Source organism: Hydra vulgaris, chromosome 13 (genome assembly GCF_038396675.1).
Source record: "Hydra vulgaris chromosome 13, alternate assembly HydraT2T_AEP".
In the NCBI taxonomy this organism is placed as follows: domain Eukaryota; kingdom Metazoa; phylum Cnidaria; class Hydrozoa; order Anthoathecata; family Hydridae; genus Hydra; species Hydra vulgaris.
In genome coordinates, this window is record NC_088932.1 from 25,620,203 (window position 1) to 25,642,120 (window position 21,918).

Sequence of the window (21,918 nt, forward strand, 5' to 3'; positions counted from 1 at the left end):
ATAGATACTTTTTCATTTTTTTACTCTTTTCCTACGCCTATGCATGGTGTACGTCATACACCATGCGAATTGATAAAAAAAGTTATCAGCGCTATTCCATTAACAAATTTAAATATAATGACTAACGTCTAAAACGACCAAAAATGTGAAATATTGAAATCAAAATTTACCGAGCATAGCACTTATTAGAATTTGGTTTTGAAAGTTTCCCTGTAGTTAACTAATCGTAAACTTACATTTTTTCACTACTTTTTTTTAATATTTGGCAAAAAAAAAATCGACACACCCTAATGTTCACACTACCGATGTTTGGCGGAACATTTAATGTTCTACATGTTCCTTGTAGCGTTCACATGTAAAATTGGCTTGACGGTACATAAAAGAAAAACAAACGGTAAGTAAAAATCGAATAAAAATTAGTGAAAAATAGTTTTGGATATACACATTTTTTATATAATTTATTAATTTTTAATATTCATTATTTTACGAGAGATAAAACTAAATGTAAGCCATTCTATTATAATAATGTCATCATAATATTCACAAATGTAGTGAGAGGGGCGCATGCATTCACAATTCTTGTAGCAAAGTTAATATCACATTCCATACATTTGCAAATGACACAGAATCAAGCTTTAAAGCGTCCAAAAGCATTTTCAACTACTCTTCTAGCTCCGCAAAGTATTTTATTGTAGTTTTTTTGAACTTCACTAAGCTCCAAATTTTCAGGATACGGTTTTAACAAATGACGCGTTAAAGGAAATACTGAATCACCTATCAAACATAGTGGAACAAGAGAGCCGCCCAGCTCTTTAGAACATTTATCAAAGAGATTTGATTCTAAAATTGTTTTCAAAGAAGAATTCTGAAAAATACAGCTGTCATTATTTCTACCAGGTATCTACAGTCTACAACGGCAAAAAGTACAATGAAATACCACCCTTTATAATTATAATAAGAAATTGCTTGATCTTTAGGAGCTGAAAAGGGATATGGAATCCATCAACAGCTCCAACGCATTGGGGAAAACCAAGAATAGCTTCGAAATCTCTACTACATTTATTTAAATTTTCTTCTGACAATGGAAATTTAACATATTTAGGAAGCAAATTGTCATTAACAGCATTAACAAATTCATGAACAATTAAATTTGCTGTTGACTTTCCTATTCCAAAAAGGCTAGACACAACACAATACTCTTCGCATGAAGCTAGATTATGTAATGCAACTGCAACACGTTTTACTACTGAAATAGGTTCACGCATAGTTGTGGTAGTTTTGACTAAATGTGGATGCAACTCATTAACTAGGAAATTAAATGTGTTACGATTTACTCGAGAATATTTTTTAAATTCACATTCCTCCATTTGATTAAAAATATCATTAAACCATTGAGAACTTTTTGGCTTAACCCAAACTTTTCTTTTAGTTAGATCCCCTTGCTGATTTAACTTAAAGGAAGCTAAATTTAAATATGAAAATGGGTAGGTGATTGATTCATCATCGATTAATGTTCTACTTCTTGATCGAAGTACGGCCAAAAGGTTTTCCATGTTTTTCCAATAGTTTTTTCCTTCACAGATATCTCTCTGAAAAGTTATTAAAACTATATAAAAACCTTAAATAAATATAATATTTATTATATTACAATTCAAGGCAAATTAGAACACATTGTTAAAAATCGATTGTTAGAATTAATACAGCGTTATTTGTTAACAAAAATAAAAAATGAAACATGTAATGCAATTTGTATAAATCATGTTGGCATAATAAAAAAACATATCATTATAATTCATCTACAGGCTTGTATCATATCGTAAAGAAAATATTTCTTTGGTTAAAAATACTAAATATATATAGCATAGAGATACAAAAAAAAAGTATTTGTACCATATAAAATACACTTGGTTAAAAAAATATGACAAATCTAAACAAATATCACCAGAGATGCATTTTAGTGCTTGAAATCACAAAGTAAAAATTCCTTTGATAATAGTAATATGGTAGCATAAAAAACATATATAAATAGAGATTCATCTACTTTTTGACTTTAACATAATTAATTACTACAGAGATACCTTGACTAATAGAACACCTTATTTTTTTCATTAAGAATTTATAATATTCTACTTGGGCTCTAGACACATCTACTTGGCTTGAGATGCATTTTCAATTGCATTGCAGATACACTCTAAAGCAGTAACCTCTCTGATTTGTAGCTCTTGTAAACGGATTTGAAAATCTAGATTTTTATTTGCTATTTTTAAATATTCTGAAAAGAAATTTGCTTTTATTTATTTGTTCTTACCGGTTTAGTTTTTGCTATTTTATTCAAAGTTTTTTCATCATCAGAGTTCCTTCATTTATTGCAGCCGGATGTAGATTGAGTTGGTTCCTCATCAGGAATAGTGACAATAGATTGCATATTACTTGTATCATCCAAAGCTTCAATATTTAAAATACCGATAGTCTTCTTGCCATCTTCCATTGTGGCAATTGTAATGTGTAATTAAAAAATACACATTAAAAAAATGTGTAATTAAAAAATGTAATTGTAATTAAAATGTAATTAAAATGTGTAATTAAAAAATACACATTAAAAAAAAAAATTTTTCTTGACTTTGAAAAACTTGACTTGAAGTCATTTTACTCTCTCTCCCCCTCCCTCCCCAAACAAAATGGATCGATATAGACAATAGCATTTTACAAATTGATCTCTTGCCCATATTAAAAGATCCCCTTTTATAATTTGAAAACATGATATTATACGCTTTTGATCTTTATGTTTCAAGTCTGACAAATGTTGCGAAATTAAGAACTTCTTAAACCTAATATAGTAAAAACATTTAACATACTTGTATATATTACTTTAAAAAATATATATAGCACTTTAAAATATACAGCAATAAATTATATTAAGCTTACCTGATCATCTTGAAAATCTTGACTAGAAAAGTTTTGACTTTGAGATAAAAGGTCATTGTCAAAGGAAGCTTCACCACCTATTATTTTAGCAACAATATTGTAAGACCACCATTTATTAGGAGCTCCTCCCGATGAGCCTACTTGAAGTTTTTCTCGTCTATGAAATATATACTTAAATATAAGTAAATATACATAAATATAAGCACATCATTAACACTATATAATATGAATCAAAGAACTTTAAATGTGACAATTAAAAATTAATAATGAGCTGTAAATCTACAATACTGAATAAAATTTTAAGTAATTTTTAAACTAACACTCAGTTACGGATTTCAGTAAGGTATCATACATTAAATATAGAATATGTACATTACCTAAATTTTTTCCTCAAACTACTAATTTTAGATTGAATTTGAGATCCAGTTAACAGAGGTATGATATTAAATGTGTTTGAAAATTCAGCTGCCATTTGTTTGTAAATATTTGGGTTACTTCTTGCAGATATTAACACTTGTAATTATCTTACTTCTTGCAGATATTAACACTGTAATTATCTTTCCATAAAACTAATAATACTCTTGTGTTAGCAATATTCCATACAAATTTATTAACAGGATATATGCAAAGACAAGTATATGCTGTGCTGGTGTCAATACTGTCTTTATCTGAATGCTGAGACATTGTGTAAAATTAAAGTTTTACCTACTAAAAAGGATAAGTACATTGAATCTAGCAACAATAACAATAACAAAAGAAAAAAAAAGAAAAAAAGAAATACTTAATAATAGAAGGTTAAACTTTACAATTGGTATTAATGTTATGGGCTTATTAAATGATTTTATGTTATGGGCTTTAAATAATTTTATGTTATGGGTTTAATAAATAATGGGCTTACTAAATAATTTATTAAATTGCTAACAACTGGTAGCCAAGAAAACAGAAACTTTCAATTTTATTCTTATTTTTACTTTTACATGCAATGTAATAATTATGGGCACTATTGCAGTTTCTTCAACGCTACTGCAGTTTCTCCCCCCCCCCCCTTTTTTTTTTTTTATTGCTGATTATGATAAATAATTTTTATGCTGATTAAGAATCGTATAAATATAGGTCTGAAAATCAACATAGGTCTGAAAATCAACAGAAAGTGCGCTAATTCGCCATTGATGTTTAAAAAATTAGACTAAAAAACGCTATTAATCGCCATTTTTTTGCTTAACTAAAAAAAGATTTTCTTAACGATTGATTTCAAAATGTAAACTTTGATGTTAAGCGTTTTTAAAAAATGGCGAATATAAGAGTTTTTTTAGTGTAATTTTTTAAATTTCAACAGCGAATAGAGCACTTTCTGTTAATTTTCAGACCTATATTTTTATACGATTCTTAAACAGCATAAAATTCTCTATCATATGCAGCAATAAAATAAAAGAGAGGGGGGGGGGGGAGTGAAACTGCAGTAGTGCCTAAATCTGATCCCAATTAAGAATACTACTGTCTTTGTTTTAAGTTTTTAAAGACTCACATGAATATAACTTCTTTTTAAAATAATGATAAATAAATAATATCTAAATTTCTATTCTATTTATACAAATTTTATATGCCGTTAAAAATAACATAACATTTCAAGGGGCAAATTAAGTGATCGCGAATTGAAAATTCCGTAAAAAATTCTGGTCTTTAAATTTTTAGTTTCTTAAAAAAACCGTGAACTCAGTTTTTATGTATCTTAAAAATCAACTATAACGAATTTCAATTTTAGGACTCTCATAACTTACATGTTTAAAATATTACTTTTATGAAACAGCTGTAAATTTAGCTAGATTAACCACTGTATGAATTTACATAGGTAAATACAAATACAGAAAAAGAAAAAGCAAATTCAGGATTCAAATACTTAATGTCATATGACAAAAGTTTATGGAAATATAAATAAGTTAAATAAAGTACATTAAATATCAACTACATCAAACTTTGTTGTAGTTGATATTTATGTACATCAAACCACAAACTTCATCGCACTACGAACTTCTGAAGTGCTTACAAATATTCGAAAATATTGTTACTAGCGGTACGGCAACTTAAGCTCTATTATAATTCTTATTGGTTGATTTTAAAATTTAGGAGCGTTTTTTAGAAACTTGACAAATGATTTTTTAGAAACTTGACAAATAAAAGTGGAAAAACTTAGATTGCAATCTCTGATTTTATATTCCTTTCTATAATAAAATATAGTAATGTTTTGAAAAAAAATTTATTTTATGTTAAAACTTTTTTATCATAGAAATACAAAGAAATTTTTTTTTCAAAACATTCCTCTTCTTTTAATCAGTGCCGAAGCATAGGAGGCAGAGCACTCCCTCAAACCTGTCATTACGGCCACAAAATTTTAAAAACCTTCAGTTATTAGTTATTACTAAAAAAAAAAAGATCCTTAAAATTAGTAAAGGCCCCTCTAAAATTTGAAAAGTCTCTAATTTTGCTGATTTTCCTCTCTCCCCTTACGGATTAAGGGGACTGTGAGGGTTGCCTAGTAATGGCTCTGATTTTAAGAAATTTCTTCAATTAAAACATTCCAACGTCTTCAGGTAATTATTTTTATAAATAATATAAACGTAATAACGTCTTCTTGTAATTGTTTTTAAATGCCTCACTTGTTTTTCCCTCTGTTGGAATCCGACTCAGTTAGCAACATTTAACTTTACCTTCCAAAATCGGCTAAGAATAAAAAATAAATACTCCAAAAAATAATTAGTTATTTTACGAATAAAATTACACATGAGCGACGGGGGACCATGGTAGCTCACAAAGTGAGGGGCATGGGCCGTGCCGTAGGGAGCCAAGACATGCCCCGGGGCAAATTTCTTTGCGAGCCTTACCTTGGCTGAAAATAGGCACCATGTAATGCCTAATTGGTTCAAAATTTTCCTTATTTTTCTTACAGGCCCTTAAACATAGCCGGATCCTGAGACAATATACCCTGAGCCCCCCTCTTTACAGCCTTGGTCATGGGGGCCCTCTTGTATACTTATATTATACTTAAGTATAATATAATTTAAAATATTAATAATAATCTTTAAAAATATACATTAAATAAAATAATAATTGGAATGAAAAAATCGATACCAAAAAACAAGATATATTAAAAATATATATATATAATATTGTTTATAACGCTTATATTAATACATAACACTGAAAGAATATTTCAGCGTGGTATTATTTGTTATTGTCAGTGGCGGTTAGTTATTATAAGTCTGCAAAAATTTTATGATGGAAGTAAAGGGTTGAAGAATAAAAGAAACTATTTCACAACTGTGGCTTTGAGACTGAATGGCTTTAATTTGCAAAATGACGTTCTAATTTACAATCATTTTGAGCAAATTGAAAAGGTTTAAAAAATTTTAAGATAAAAGGTTTAAAATATATTAAATTGAAAGCGTAGTAGATCAAGTGAACTAAATATTTAAAAATATAGCATCATTTTTCTTACCAAAAACTAAAGATAACCATTGTAAATTAGATTAATTTTAAATGGGAAAAATAATTTAAAGTTTGAATATGATATCGAAATGATGTTGTAATGATGTTTTTTAATTGCTTGTTGATTTGTTGAATTGCAGTTGCTGCCTTATTTAAAACAAAAATTTTCTATTTTGTGGATTCGCCCTGGAACTTCATCAATTAAAAAAGACAGTGTAAGAAGTCATCGCAACAGTAAACAACATAAGGAAGCACATCTCATCGATAATCGGAGTAAATCGGGTGCAGAAGATTTCAAAGAATATATATATATAAAAACACTGATATTAAAAAAGGGCTACGAGAAATTGATGAAAAAGATTGTGACTTTTTTAAGAAGAAATTCAATACAGTTTACTACTTGGCAAATATAGAACGTCCATTTTGCAATTTAGAGCTAATTAAAAAAACGGCATTGATCTTGGTAATAGTTACTCAACCAATCGAGCTGCTGGTATTTTTACAGATTACATCAGTAAAATTGCTAAAGATTATTTAAGAGATGATTTTATAAAGTCGAGATACTATTCAATTTTAAGTGATGGCAATTGTAATATTGCTACACACGAACAGGAATTAGTATATGTGTTGTATTTGTTTGAGGGCAGTCCATGCGTTAAACTTTTGTCGGTTGAAAGTCCTGACAATGGTAATGCCTGTGGTTTACAAATCTGTCTAGAACAAGCATTTGCAAGAGTTGGAATAAATGACATGACTAAAAAACTCTTACGGTTAAACGTAGACGGAGCTAGCGTAAATCTTGATGTTCATTTAGGTTTAGGAGCATTACTAAAAAAAAATCTCCATGGCTTTAAGTAATACATTGTTTGAACCATTGTCTCGAGCTTGCATTAAAAGATGCTTTTGAAAAATGTACTGCATTTGCAAATTGTGAAAAATTCTTACTAAAGTTGCATTGACTTTATAAACAATTGCCAAAACGTTTGCGAGAATTAAAACTTTTATCAGAAGCTTGAGAAAAATCCGTTCCTAAACCAGAAAAATCATACGGTATGCGTTGGCTGGATCATAAGTGGAATGCAATGAAGATAGCTTTAGATAATTATGATGCATATATTTCTCATATAAAGTTTCTTAGCCAAACAGATTCTCAGCTGTCGAAAAAAGCTGAATTAAAGGGGTTTTAAAAAGTTTGGAAAATTTTATCTTTTCTAATACATTTATCTCTTTATCTAGATGTTCTTGCTCCGTTGAGACGCCTAAGTGTTGGCTTCCAGCAAGATTTACATGATCCTGAAAAGTGGTACGCAGGGAGCAGCAATTTAATTAGACCATGGAAAAACTTAAAGTTCTGTTGAATAGTTCACTGTGGACCAGAGTGACCGCCAGGTTAAGTTGTTCCCCAGGTCTGATTTTTCTTTTTCAATAGTTGGGTATACATTAGTAGACACCATTTATGACATTAAAAACTTCTGAGTGATTGGACAAAGTCAAAAAAAATTTGCTCAAAAATATTTATTTTTAGCCATAAAAATCTTAATAAATTAGGTGAAAACTCGGTTGAAAGTCCGCGAAATTATTAAATTGTATATACAATGGCGGACTGTTTACATAAAACGTGTGCTGTTTGTCTTACACAGTTCGGGAAAAAGTCATCTAAAATTCAAAAGATCACTCCAGCAATTGAAACAAAGATAAAAAATTTCGTCTGGAGTCAGTATAGTTTAGATGTAACCAACTATCCCAAGGTTATTTGTAACAATTGCCACAGAAACCTCTATGATCTCGACAAGAACAAGGTGGAGTACCTAGGGAACTGGATAGTGAAGATATCCAAGGTAAAATTCATGTTAATCTGTTTTTTTATGTATAATAATTATTATTAATTTCTAGTTAATACTTTGTTATATTTACAATCACACAGTTTCTTAACTAAAAATATAGAACAGATTTTTTTTTTAATACATGTTATTACAACATTTACTTCCCAGTCGGCAAATTTAGTTGTAAATGCGCATTAGAAACTCGTTTAAATACGTATCGATGTGGTATGTATGTTAGCCATTTTATCGTGTCGAATACGCATAAGAAATACGCATTAGATGCGTATAAAGACAGGTATACAATACGACGCCTTCTGAGTATCAAACTCGCATTTGAAACTCTTGTAAACACGTATAAAACACGATAACCAGAGAATATTCAATACGATATTTTCCTGGTATTACATGCGCATTTAAAACTTTCCAGAATACGCATTATTTACGAATATTTGTTAGCCATTTTATCGTGTCAAACGCGCATTAAAAATAGACATCAGATGCGTATACAGACAGTATACAATACGACATCAGATGCGTAGACAGGTATACAATACGACGCCTACTGAGTATCAAACTCGCATTTAAACACGTATAAAACACGATAACCAGAGAATATTCAATACAATTTTGTTAACTAATATGAATTCATAACATAATGAAAATGACTAGCAGTAAGCAACCCATAATACGGGTTATGAGTTATTAAATCGTTAATAACAATAAAAACACATTAATAACTTGATATATTATCTAAAAAATTAAATACAAATTTATCTATAAATATTTTAACTTTGACTCCCTTTCAGTAACGTCATTGCTTATAGTTAACGACGAAGACCGCATTAACATCAGTTGAGTTCTTTTTAAAATCTGTCACAACACAGGTACCAGAAACGGAAAGCCTGAAAATACCTAAAAAATAAAATTAAAAAAAAAATTACAATTTTTAATTACAAAAGTACTATTTGCATTGTATTGTTAGTAGAATTAGGATAATAATAACAGAAAATATATATTCCGTGACTACAGAATAATTAAAAAAGATTATAAAAAGGCTAGACAACACAATGTAGTAACACTGGCAAACAACACCACAACTTAATAAAATATTTTATTAACTTAAATACTTGGACTGAAAAGATTTTATTTATTACAATATTTGAACAATCGAGGGACAATTATAGTTAAACAATTTAAACAATTATACCATAAAATAGCAAGCAAATCGTAAAATATTTCTTAGAAATGATCTATTTTTTTCATTTGACTACTATTTTTAAGTTGCCTATAAGCATTTACATTATAACTTCGTTGAGCCTAATACTATCTATTTCAATTTAACTATTATCATTAAACATATTACCAGTAATCTTATATTGCTGCAACTGAATAAATGAACGTAAAAGAATCTTACAAATTGTGATCTTTTCTAATCAAAGACTTTATTTAAACTTAAGATTTATTGAAATCCATATCTTTTTATATGTTTACATACATCAGTCGTTTATCAAAAATATTAAACAACATTTATTTACATCAATTATTTTTAATTAAAAAAGAATCTAGACTACAATGCACAAAATTATTTTTACCTTAATGCATAAAAATAATAAATGCACAACCTTGTATAAAAAAATGAAGCAATGTCAATCAGTATATTTTACTCTAAATTAATTATATATATATATATATATATATATATATATATATATATATATATATATATATATATATATATATATATATATATACAGGGGAACATGGGGTAAAATGACGAATGGGGCAAGATGACGACCTACAGTTATCTCTTAAGCAAAACTAAATATAAAAGTTGATTTTAGCTGAAGGGGAAGTAGATTTTACTAGATCAATGGTTTCTTTTTAAATATTATTTTTGTGACGAAATCTAAGTATTAAAATAGTTTTTCCGACATTGAAAAAAAAACTTTTTATCCTCGTTTGACTTGATTTATTACATTGCTATATCACCAGCTAAAGGTAAGTTTTATTTTTTGGGACAGACTAAGATACAGGCGTTTTTTGAAACAGTCGTCATCTTGCCCCATGTTCCCCTATATATCTATTCACATACCTTTAAAAAGTGGTATTACACTTTACACAATGAAATATGGAAATACATCATTTTTTTCAACTACTTTTAAAAGGAATTTATTTATTTTTTCTAGTCTGTTATTTTTTCTAAGAAAGAATGTTTATAAAGATACAGAGAAATATAAAATATACTGAAATATAGGCAGATTTATGTTTATAAACTTTTGTGTCAACAAATTACAGTCAGTTTTCCATGTTAAATACATAAAATATATATCTAATATATCTAATATAACATATACCAAATATCAAATAAATCCAATATAAAATAAAACAAAACAGTAAACTTACTCAAATCAGTATCAGTTATACCGTGTGAAATAACTAAAAAACACTTCAATTATTTTCAATTGCTCTAAAAAATAACTTTTAGCTCTTTCCAATTGCACTAAAAAGAAAAAAAAAAACTTACTTAGATAAGTTGCCTAGTTATTAAGAATCTGAAGACAAATAAGTAAAAAAACAAAGAACAAACAAACATTTATTTGTTAAAACTACTATATTTAAACAAATTAAATTTAAAAGTGTAATGCCAACTCTCCTTTTAGGCTAAAAAATTTTTTTAGCTCAAATTTGCTTGCATACCTTGCTTGTAAAACCATGTGAATAAGAAACACATTTAGAAAAGCCAAGAAACTACTTAAAGATGACATATGCAACATTGAAGTTTGAACGTTCACTGGACTAATTATTAGCAGATGTTTTTAAAAAATTCATAAAAATTTATATATATTCGTTCTTTTATATTGCATAAGTCCATCATATGATAAATCTGAAATGAAAAAATGTAACGGATAAGTAAATACAAAGAAAAACATCATATATGAATCACAAATCAATATATCAGATAAAGATAAGATGTCATGACAAGAGAGTAGTAGTTGTTAAATATTGTTATTTCATGTTAGCTTTTTGAAAACAATTCATGTTGGTACGTCATGGTTCTAACAATTTAAATTAAGATATAAACAAAATGTATATATGGCAAAATGATTTTTTTTGAGTGGCTTTTACTGAACGATTAAAAGCAGTGAGTTTCAATAATAAAACCACTTATAATTTTTAACAATAGACACCAACATAAAGGTAAGCCAAATGTAACATTAGTAACATAAATAACAACTTCATGCAAAATCTTGCTCAACACGTTTGCCAAGTCACACACTTTGAAAACATGGTCCATAAATATTATAAGAAGTGTTTATATATGTTATATAAATTTAAATAAATATGTTGTGTTTTATAGTTAGTATATATGTTTATATTATGTTGTTTCTGTGTCATGGAAACAACATAATATAAACATATATACTAACTATAAAACACAATATATTTATTTAAATTTATATAACATATATAAACACTTCTTATAATATTTATATACACAATAGATACATTTTACACTATTTTAAAAATGCATTTATAAAACAATTATATAACACATATTACCACATACATATATTTATCAAAAACATTATTATTTTGAACATAATATAAACATATATGCAAACTATAAACATATATAGCTTGAATTGCGTGAACAAAAAATTTAAAAATAACATGAAAAAATCTAAAAAGATTCATATATATATATATTATATATATATATATATATATATATATATATATATATATATATATATATATATATATATATATATATATATATATATATATATACATACATATATATATATATATATATATATATATATATATATATATATATATATATATATATATATATATATATATATATTCATATATAAAGACATATATCTCGTAATAAAATATCAAATTATAATCATATTTAATTTAAATCAAATACTTATTGAATAAAGAACAAAAAACAGATAAAAGAACTACAATCCTAATAACAAAATTTAACGCTTAGCAACAATTAAAATGTCAGTGCTGGCTCAAAAATTTAACTTACTTTTCTAAATTTTCTAAAACAGAACAAAAAAAGGTAATAGCATAACAGAAATGTCAATAAAATAGTAATCAACGGAATAAAATAAGCAAGGTATGAAATGATAGGATTTAACGTATATTTGAATTATATTAATTTAGGACCTCATAAAACTAAATTAATAAATTTAAAAGTAGTAATAAATATTTTTATGATAAAGTTTTAGTAACTCTTTTAGTGCAAAAAAAGTATTGTAAGTAAAACTGTACTGGAGATAATTTACTAAATTTCTCAAGAAACCTTTTTAGTTTAAATTTTATATTCGCTATATCAGTTTAAGCATGCGCTTTAAAAGTAAAGAATCTCGTTTTTCCCTTATTTATTAATATTTGTTCAAAATCGGGTTCAATATCATATCCGATTTTGATCAAATATTATTAATACGTATTTTTGATAAATAAGTGGTACTGAACTCGAATTCGAAACTTAAAACTAAATGCGTATTTTTCTGGTATCAATGGCGGTATGTTATACGTGATCAATACTCCGAGTATTTACAATACTAGATATGCCGACTGGGAGTAAGCAACCCATAATACGGGTTATGAGTTATTAAATCATTAATAACAATAAAAACACATTAATAACTTGATATATTATCTAAAAAATTAAATACAAATTTATCTATAAATATTTAACTTTGACTCCCTTTCAGTAACGTCATTGCTTATAGTTAACGACGAAGACCGCATTAACATCAGTTGAGTTCTTTTTAAAATCTGTCACAACACAGGTACCAGAAACGGAAAGCCTGAAAATACCTAAAAAATAAAATTAAAAAAAAAATTACAATTTTTAATTACAAAAGTACTATTTGCATTGTATTGTTAGTAGAATTAGGATAATAATAACAGAAAATATATATTCCGTGACTACAGAATAATTAAAAAAGATTATAAAAAGGCTAGACAACACAATGTAGTAACACTGGCAAATAACACCACAACTTAATAAAATATTTTATTAACTTAAATACTTGGACTGAAAAGATTTTATTTATTACAATATTTGAACAATCGAGGGACAATTATAGTTAAACAATTTAAACAATTATACCATAAAATAGCAAGCAAATCGTAAAATATTTCTTAGAAATGATCTATTTTTTTCATTTGACTACTATTTTCAAGTTGCCTATAAGCATTTACATTAATAACTTTGTTGAGCCTAATACTATCTATTTCAATTTAACTATTATCATTAAACATATTACCAGTAATCTTACTATTGTTGCAACTGAATAAATGAACGTAAAAGAATCTTACAAATTGTGATCTTTTCTAATCAAAGACTTTATTTAAACTTAAGATTTATTGAAATCCATATCTTTTTATATGTTTACATACATTAGTCGTTTATCAAAAATATTAAACAACATTTATTTACATCAATTATTTTTAATTAAAAAAGAATCTTGACTACAATGCACAAAATTATTTTTACCTTAATGCATAAAAATAATAAATGCACAATCTTGTATAAAAAAATGAAGCAATGCCAATCAGTATATTTTACTCTAAATTAATTATTTAAATATATATATATATATATATATATATATATATATATATATATATATATATATATATATATATATATATATATATATATATATATATATATATATATATATATATATATATATATATATATATATAGGGGAACATGGGGTAAAATGACGAATGGGGCAAGATGACAACCTACAGTTATCTCTTAAGCAAAACTAAATATAACAGTTGACTTTAGCTGAAAGGGAAGTAGATTAATTTTACTAGATTTATCAATGGTTTCTTTTTAAATATTATTTTTGTGAAGAAAGCTAAGTATTAAAAAAGTTTTTCTGACATTGAGAAAAAAACTTATTATCCTCGTTTGACTTGATTTATTACATCGCTACATCACCAGCTAAAGGTAAATTTTATTTTTTGGACAGACTAAGATATAGGCGTTTTTCGAAACAGTCGTCATCTTGCCCCATGTTCCCCTATATATCTATTCACATACCTTTAAAAAGTGGTATTACACTTTACACAATGAAATATGGAAATACATCATCATTTTTTTCAACTACTTTCAAAGAAATTTATTTATTTTTTCTAGTCTGTTATTTTTTCTAAGAAAGAATATTTATAAAGATACAGAGAAATATAAAATATACTGAAATATAGGCAGATTTATGTTTATAAACTTTTGTGTCAACAAATTACAGTCAGTTTTCCATGTTAAATACATAAAATATATATCAAATATAACATATATCAAATATCAAATAAATCCAATATAAAATAAAACAAAATAGTAAACTTACTCAAATCAGTATCAGTTATACCATGTGAAGTAACTAAAAAACACTTCAGTTCTTTTCAATTGCTTTAAAAAATAACTTTTAGCTCTTTCCAATTGCACTAAAAAGAAAAAAAAAACTTACTTAGATAAGTTGGCAAGTTCTTAAGAATCTGAAAACAAATAAGTAAAAAAACAAAGAACAAACAAACATTTATTTGTTAAAACTACTATATTTAAACAAATTAAATTTAAAAAAGTGTAACGCCAATTCTCCTTAAAGGCTAAAAAAAAACTTTCAGCTCAAATTTGCTTGCATACCTTGCTTGTAAAACCATGTGAATAAGAAACACATTTAGAAAAGCCTAGAAACTACTTAAAGATGACATATGCAAAATTGAAGTTTGAACGTTGACTGGACTAACTATTAGCAGATGTTTTTAAAAAATTCATAAAAATTTACATATATTCGTTCTTTTATATTGCATAAATCCATCATATGATAAATCTGAAATAAAAAAATGTAATGGATAAATACAAAGAAAAACATCATATATGAATCACAAATCAATATAACAGATAGAGATAAGATGTCATGATAAGAGAGTAGTAGTTGTTAAGTATTGTTATTTCATGTTAGCTTTTAGAAAACAATTCATGTTGGTACGTCATGGTTCTAAAAATTCAAATTAAGATATAAACAAAATGTATATGTGGCAAAATGACTTTTCTTGAGTGGCTTTTAGTGAATGATTAAAAGCAGTGACTTTCAATAATAAAACCACTTATAATTTTTAACAATAGACACCAACATAAAGGTAAGCCAAATGTAACAACATTAGTAACATAAATAACAACTTTATGCAAAATCTTGCTCAACACGTCTGCCAACTCACACACTTTGAAAACATGGTCCATAAATATTATAAGAAGTGTTTATATATGTTATATAAATTTAAATAAATATATTGTGTTTTATAGTTAGTATATATGTTTATATTATGTTGTTTCTATGTCATGGAAACAACATAATATAAACATAAATACTAACTATAAAACACAATATATTTATTTAAATTTGTAACACATATATAAACACTTCTTATAATATTTATATACACAATAGATACATTTTATACTATTTTAAAAATTCATTTATAAAACAATTATATAACACATATTACCACATACATATATTTATCAAAAACTTTTTAATTTTGAACATAATATAAACACATATGCAAACTATAAACATATATAACTTGAATTGTGTGAACAAAAAATTTAAAAATAACATGAAAATATCTAAAAAGGTTCATATATATTTATATATAAAGACATATATCTCGTAATAAAATATCAAATTATAATCATATCTAACTTAAATCAAATACTTATTGAATAAAGAACAAAAAACAGATAAAAGAACTGCAATCCTAATAACAAAATTTAACGTTTAGCAACAATTAAAGTGTCAGTGTTGGCTCAAAATTTTAACTTATTTTTTTAAATTTTCTAAAACAGAACAAAAAAGGTAATAGCATAACAGAAATGTCAATAAAATAGCATGCGCTTTATAAGCAAAGATTTTCGTTTTCCCCCTTATTTGTTAATATTTGATCAAAATCGGATTCGATATCATATCCGATTTTGATCAAATATTATAAATACGTATTTTTGATAAATAAGTGGTATTGAACTCGAGTTCGAAACTTAAAACTAAATGCGCATTTTTCTGGTATCAATGGCGGTATGTCATACGTGATTAATACTCAGAGTATTTACAATACTAGATATGCCGACTGGGTTAGTACATGTTATTAATACATATACATGTATTAAAAAATAATACATGTGTTATTAAAAAAACTTTCAGTTTTTCTATTGTATGCGTAGACTTAAAATGTATATAACTTTATATATTATATATACAGCACGATAAGTATATGTATATACATATACTTAGTTTAAGTATGACATGCATGGAAGTATTTGAGTATAATATGTATGTATGTAGACTACATACATACTACATATATACTACATTGTAGTATATAAATATTAGTTATACAAAACATGTATATAAGGTTGTATAAGATAAACAACTAATTACTATTTATTTATTAACTATTTATTTACTGTTTACAGTGTAAGCTTAAAATTTAATTATATAGTATATATAGTTAAACTTACATAGTGTATAGTAAAATACCATTTAGTATGCTAAAATAATATCACTTACTGATCAATATTTTTTCCATTATTTTAGATTGATAGATTGCATCTTAGAAGATCATCAAATATCAAAGACATTGTTGATGAAATCAGTGCTTCTAATGATTCTGAACATGCAAAGTCTTCCAGACTATGTTCAACATGCTTTGGCTTTGTAGGTTAGAATTTTATTATTATTGTTGTTTTATTTTTTCATATATATAATGCTTCATATATATAATGCTTCACATAACAAAATTTATTGTACTTAATAAAATATTTAGTTAATTAAAAATTTTGTTCATTTGTTTTCAAACAAAAATATTTAGTGCAAGGAGTGGCTCATATCTGTACAGAGAGCAGAGCTGTGAACAATCTCATTGAAGCGGCAGAACAGCTTGGACCTAAATATTTAGAACGGGTAGCCTCAGGCAAGTATATTAAGCTGTTCTTTAATATAAATACATATCTAAAAAGGTTCATATATATTTAAAATTCCAAATAATAAACATATTTTATTTATGTATGTTGCCAGGTATACTTAAGCACAAGATGGAAGCTGAAAATATTTGTAGAGGACAGAAGTTTCAGTTGGCTACTCAAGGGTCTCCTTTGAACATTGTGGTTGGAACTCCTGACAAAAAAACTGACCGAATTGAGCTGAAACAGGTGTCCTTTGGTACTGTTATGGAGTTGGTTAAATCTCTTGAGCTTTCAAAAAATCAAACAAAGAATTTTTGTTCCAAATATAGATCTAGTATGGGAACTCAAACCTGTATTGAAGCGAACATCTTTGAAAAAATTGAAGCTCTCCATAACCGTATAGATGAATTTTACACTTCTAAAGAAGTAGGTTTTATGGATGGAGAAGAAGCCATTACTAGAACATTGGTTCATGTAAAAGATACATCTACATTTATACAGCACGTCATTACAGAAAGAGGAATAGATCCACATGACTCCATATTGAGAATAACTATGGATTCAGGTCAGGGATTCCTTAAAGTTACTGTAAATGTGTTTAATCCCCTGGAAAAAACTTCTTCAGATTCAGAGCTAAATGATGCTGGAGTAAAAAGATCCTTTCTTATAGCAATTGTTGAGGGGGTTTCTGAAGCTAACGATAATCTTTGGAAGCTTATTGAGCCCCTGAATTTAAACGATGTAAAGTTTTACGTTGCATTTGATCTAAAATGTGCAAATTCAGTGTTTGGAGTTAGTAGTCATGCTGGGAAATACAGTTGTTTATATTGTGAGGGATCCTGCACTCTTGAGCCTGGAATTAAACGAACACTTAGGTCATTGGATGATCATTATAACAACTTTACCCTTGACGGAAAGAAGAAGTCAAAAATGTCACACTTTAAAAATGTTACAAATCCAAGACTTTTGTACAAAGAGGAAGATCCTGAAACTCTTCTCGAAGAGTTGGTTCCTGTTCCTGAGCTCCATGTTCTAATGGGAATAGTAAATAAACTTGCAGTACTTCTAGTTAGTGTATGGCCTTTGTTTGAGAAGTGGTTACAATCAAACTACATCATGTTTCGAGGATACCAAGGCATAGGGCTTGACGGAAACAATGCAAGCAAGTTCCTGAAGTTGGTGGATATACTTGAAAGAGATATTATAAACAATGGAAAATATGACTTACTACCAATAGTAAACTGTGTTAGAAAGTTTAAATGCCTTCAAGCAGAAGCATTTGGTATGGTAGCAGGGGATAACATCAGCACTGCTGTTCTGGAGTTTAAAAAGTCCTATGCAGATTTGATTGAATACGTGCATGCCACATTTGAGGGTATCAAGCTCAGTGTTACATGGAAAGTTCACATAGCAGTATGTCATATACTTCCTTTTTTTCATTCTACTGACTGCGACCTAGGAGTTTACTGTGAGCAAACAGGAGAAGCTATTCATCATGAATTCAAAAAAACATGGAATAGATACAAACGAAGAGTTAACCATATAGATTATGCAAAACGACTAAAATCCAGTGTTGTCGAGTTTGCATCAAAAAACATTAAATAAACTGAATAATTATATAATTTAATTTAATGTTTATAATTTCAAGTATATATTGTAAAGTATATTATTTATAGATTTAGACTTATATTATAACTAGTTAACATAAAGCTTTTTTACTTTGTGCTTTTTTAGTATTTGTATAGGATAAGTTACACCTATTTTTTAATTTTTTTTTTTTCAATTTTTTTTAACACCCTAGAAGTTTTAAATGTTATAAATAGTGTCTTCCCAAAATGTTAGAAATAGTGTCTTCCCAAAATGTTAGAAATAGTGTATACCCAACTATTGAAAAAAAAAATCAGACCTAGGGAACATTTTAATCTGGTGGTCACTCAGGTCCACAGTGATAAGTATAGCTATTTTTTGATTTTTTTGTCTCATTTTTTTTTTGAAAATTTCAACACCCCAGAAGTTCTAAATGTTATAAATGGTGTCTACTAATGTATATCTAGCTATTGCAAAAAAAAAATTAGACCTGGGGAACAACTCAACCTGGCGGTCACTCTGGTCCACAGTGAGTTCGTTAAGCAATATTTCAACAGAAAAAGCTATTTTAACAAACTAAAAAAAATTAATTGAAAGTATAGTGGAAAAAGATGGCAATTTTATTTACCAAACATTTCTTAAGAAAATTTTAATAAAACTAATGCATCGGTGCAACACATTTATGCTGATATAATGAACAGTTTAACAATTTGTATGGAATTACGTTTCAAAGATATTAAGGTTTCTCCTTTATTCTGTAATTTAATTTTTCTTTTGGACATTTCTTTTTGGCCAATGAACCCTGTATTTACATTTGGTGATAAAGAATTAGCAGAAGCGGTTTCACATTTTAAAGACCTCCTAAAAAAATGGAGGGCGTAAAGCTGATGAAACTTTTATTGAGTAGATTGTTTGCAAGTTATTTCCAATGTTAAAAAATTCGTAAGGTGAATACTATTTGAAAACGTGGAAAAAAATATTTGCATCCGACATAATTATTACTGAATGCAGAAATTTGTCAGACGAAGTTGAGTTGCTTTTACTTTCTCCATTTACAAACGCTAAAGTAGAACGTATGTTTTCGCGCATTAACAGAGTGAAATCGGATTGGAGAAACAAACTATCTTGTGATCGTCTTGAATCTCTTTTACGAATAAGCGAAGAAGGACGCAACCCCTGCTTTGGGTGCATGGTATAAAGATAAAATTAAAAGACTATCTGCTGCTCCTCATCGCTATCCAGAAAAACGAAAAAAATCTGCCGATGCAAATTATATTGACCTTTCTCTATTAACAATATTAGATTTAGAAAGAGAAAGTGATTGTGATAACTCCGATGTATAAACTTATTTTGCTATATTTTTTTAAATAAAATTCGCACTAATTGAGTTTATCATTAAATTATGTTTTATATTTATAACTGTCACCAAAATGCATTTTGAAGTCGTAAAAACATAAAAGTCATTAAAAATAAAATATATGCGTATATGGTTTAACATAACAGTAATTGTTTTTTTTTTATATTTGGAGAATTTTAAACCACAACTTTTTTTTAATGTCATATCCTTTTTATTCATAATAAATTACATAAATAAATAATAATATAAATACTTGTTTAATAATCTATAATAAAAAAGACAAGAAAAATGTTGTTACTTATAATTACAAACTATTTTATAATATATATGTTTATCTTTACACAATATTTATATAATTTACATATTTTAGTTTATAAACATAATTATAAACATAACTAAAAAATAATCAAAATAAATTAATTGAATTTAGAAAAATTACAAAACTTTAGAAACGTTTGCAAGCATGAACTTTTTGAATCAACAATTTGTAAAACTGTCCGAAAAAAACGCGCAAAAATGGTTTTCAAGAAAAACAAAATTTGAAAACGAGAAGCTTTTACGGAATTTTCAATTCGCGATCACTTAATTCGCCCCTTGTATTTTGATGGTTAAATAAATCGTTTTTATATCACCGCCCACCATCTGGTCTACTCATGATTTATACTCATGTGGATTGGAATTTCCTTGGTTGCATGCAATTGCCACAAGTTTTTAACTCAATGAATAAAATTACGAAATAATATTCGAAAAAATGTTCTGAATTCAATAAGAAAGATGGAAGGCGAAGACTAAAAGCTTCAAGGTAACATGTTGTAAGGCCAATAGTATCGATACTCTTATCTTGATAAATGATCAAGACCAAGGATGATGCAGAGATCAAGGACTAAAAACTTTAGTTAAGATGACAACAACTTTATAAAAAGAATAGTTTGTGCCTTTCACAACAAGTTTGCAACTTGCAATGCATTTTTATTGTGTCATTTAGCTTATACTCATACAGTTATTTTAAAAATAGTTGAATATAGGCCACCGTGTTTTATACAAAAACTAATAAATGTTCCGGAACATTTATTTGTTCTGGGTTGGCGGGACGGTACAAAAGTTCCTCAAATGCTCCGTGAATTTTTGTTCAAGTTACGTTCACACGAGAGGATATTTGTTCATGTTCCATGTTCCACGGAATGTTCCGTCAAATGTACCCTCGCGTGAATAGCCTATAAGTGTAATGTTTTTTAAATAATATATTTACGTAAGTTTACTTCATAAATAACTTTTTTTACGTTTAAAAAGTAAATTACATTTTTCTAGTATCAGTAACTCATTTAAAAAACTAAACTTAAGTAGTTAAGTTTTACACGTTATCTAATCGTATTTAATTAATATTTAGTTTAAATGTAAAAAAAACGAATTACTTTTAAATGTAAGTAAATTATATATTTTTATAATATAACTCATATTATGAGTTATGTAAAGTAATTTACACTTTAAAGTAATTCGCGTTTTTACATCAAAATATGTAAAAAGCCATCCCTAGTATCAGTGGCGGATCTATATATGGGCTAATAGGGCTAAAGCCCGGGGCCCCGACCAGTAAGGGGCCCGTATGAAAAGAGAAATTTTACATATTATCGTGAATATTCATTTATCAAATGTAAAAGTGGTTAAATAATTAATTATTTCAAACATAAGTAAGTGTATGTGAAAATTCAAGCGAAAAAAAAACAGCAAAAAATCGCATA

General features: G+C 27.2%; 1 protein-coding gene and 2 long non-coding RNA genes across 3 annotated transcripts; 1 reads left to right on the forward strand and 2 right to left on the reverse strand.

Moving 5' to 3' along the window:
* Nucleotides 1-8,957: 8,957 nt before the first annotated feature.
* LOC136089246 (uncharacterized) lies at nt 8,958-11,577 on the reverse strand. Its single transcript, XR_010642891.1, has 3 exons — nt 10,929-11,577; nt 10,635-10,731; nt 8,958-9,143 (listed from the first exon to the last, which is right to left on the reverse strand). It is a non-coding gene; the product is annotated as an uncharacterized LOC136089246 (long non-coding RNA).
* Nucleotides 11,578-12,899: 1,322 nt separating this feature from the next.
* LOC136089480 (uncharacterized) lies at nt 12,900-15,561 on the reverse strand. Its single transcript, XR_010643092.1, has 4 exons — nt 14,920-15,561; nt 14,624-14,720; nt 13,759-13,831; nt 12,900-13,076 (listed from the first exon to the last, which is right to left on the reverse strand). It is a non-coding gene; the product is annotated as an uncharacterized LOC136089480 (long non-coding RNA).
* Nucleotides 15,562-16,815: 1,254 nt separating this feature from the next.
* On the forward strand, nt 16,816-18,953 carry LOC136089394 (uncharacterized). The gene is made up of 3 exons (XM_065815365.1): nt 16,816-16,991; nt 17,142-17,243; nt 17,348-18,953. The coding sequence occupies exon 3, from the start codon at nt 17,365-17,367 to the stop codon at nt 18,838-18,840; it is 1,476 nt and encodes a 491-aa protein (XP_065671437.1). The 5' UTR covers nt 16,816-16,991; nt 17,142-17,243; nt 17,348-17,364; the 3' UTR covers nt 18,841-18,953.
* The last annotated feature ends 2,965 nt before the right edge of the window (nt 18,954-21,918 follow it).

What these genes read in the sequence shown, in the direction of transcription:
- LOC136089394 (XM_065815365.1), top strand. Translation starts at nt 17,365, where the DNA reads ATGGAAGCTGAAAATATTTGTAGAGGACAGAAGTTTCAGTTGGCTACT.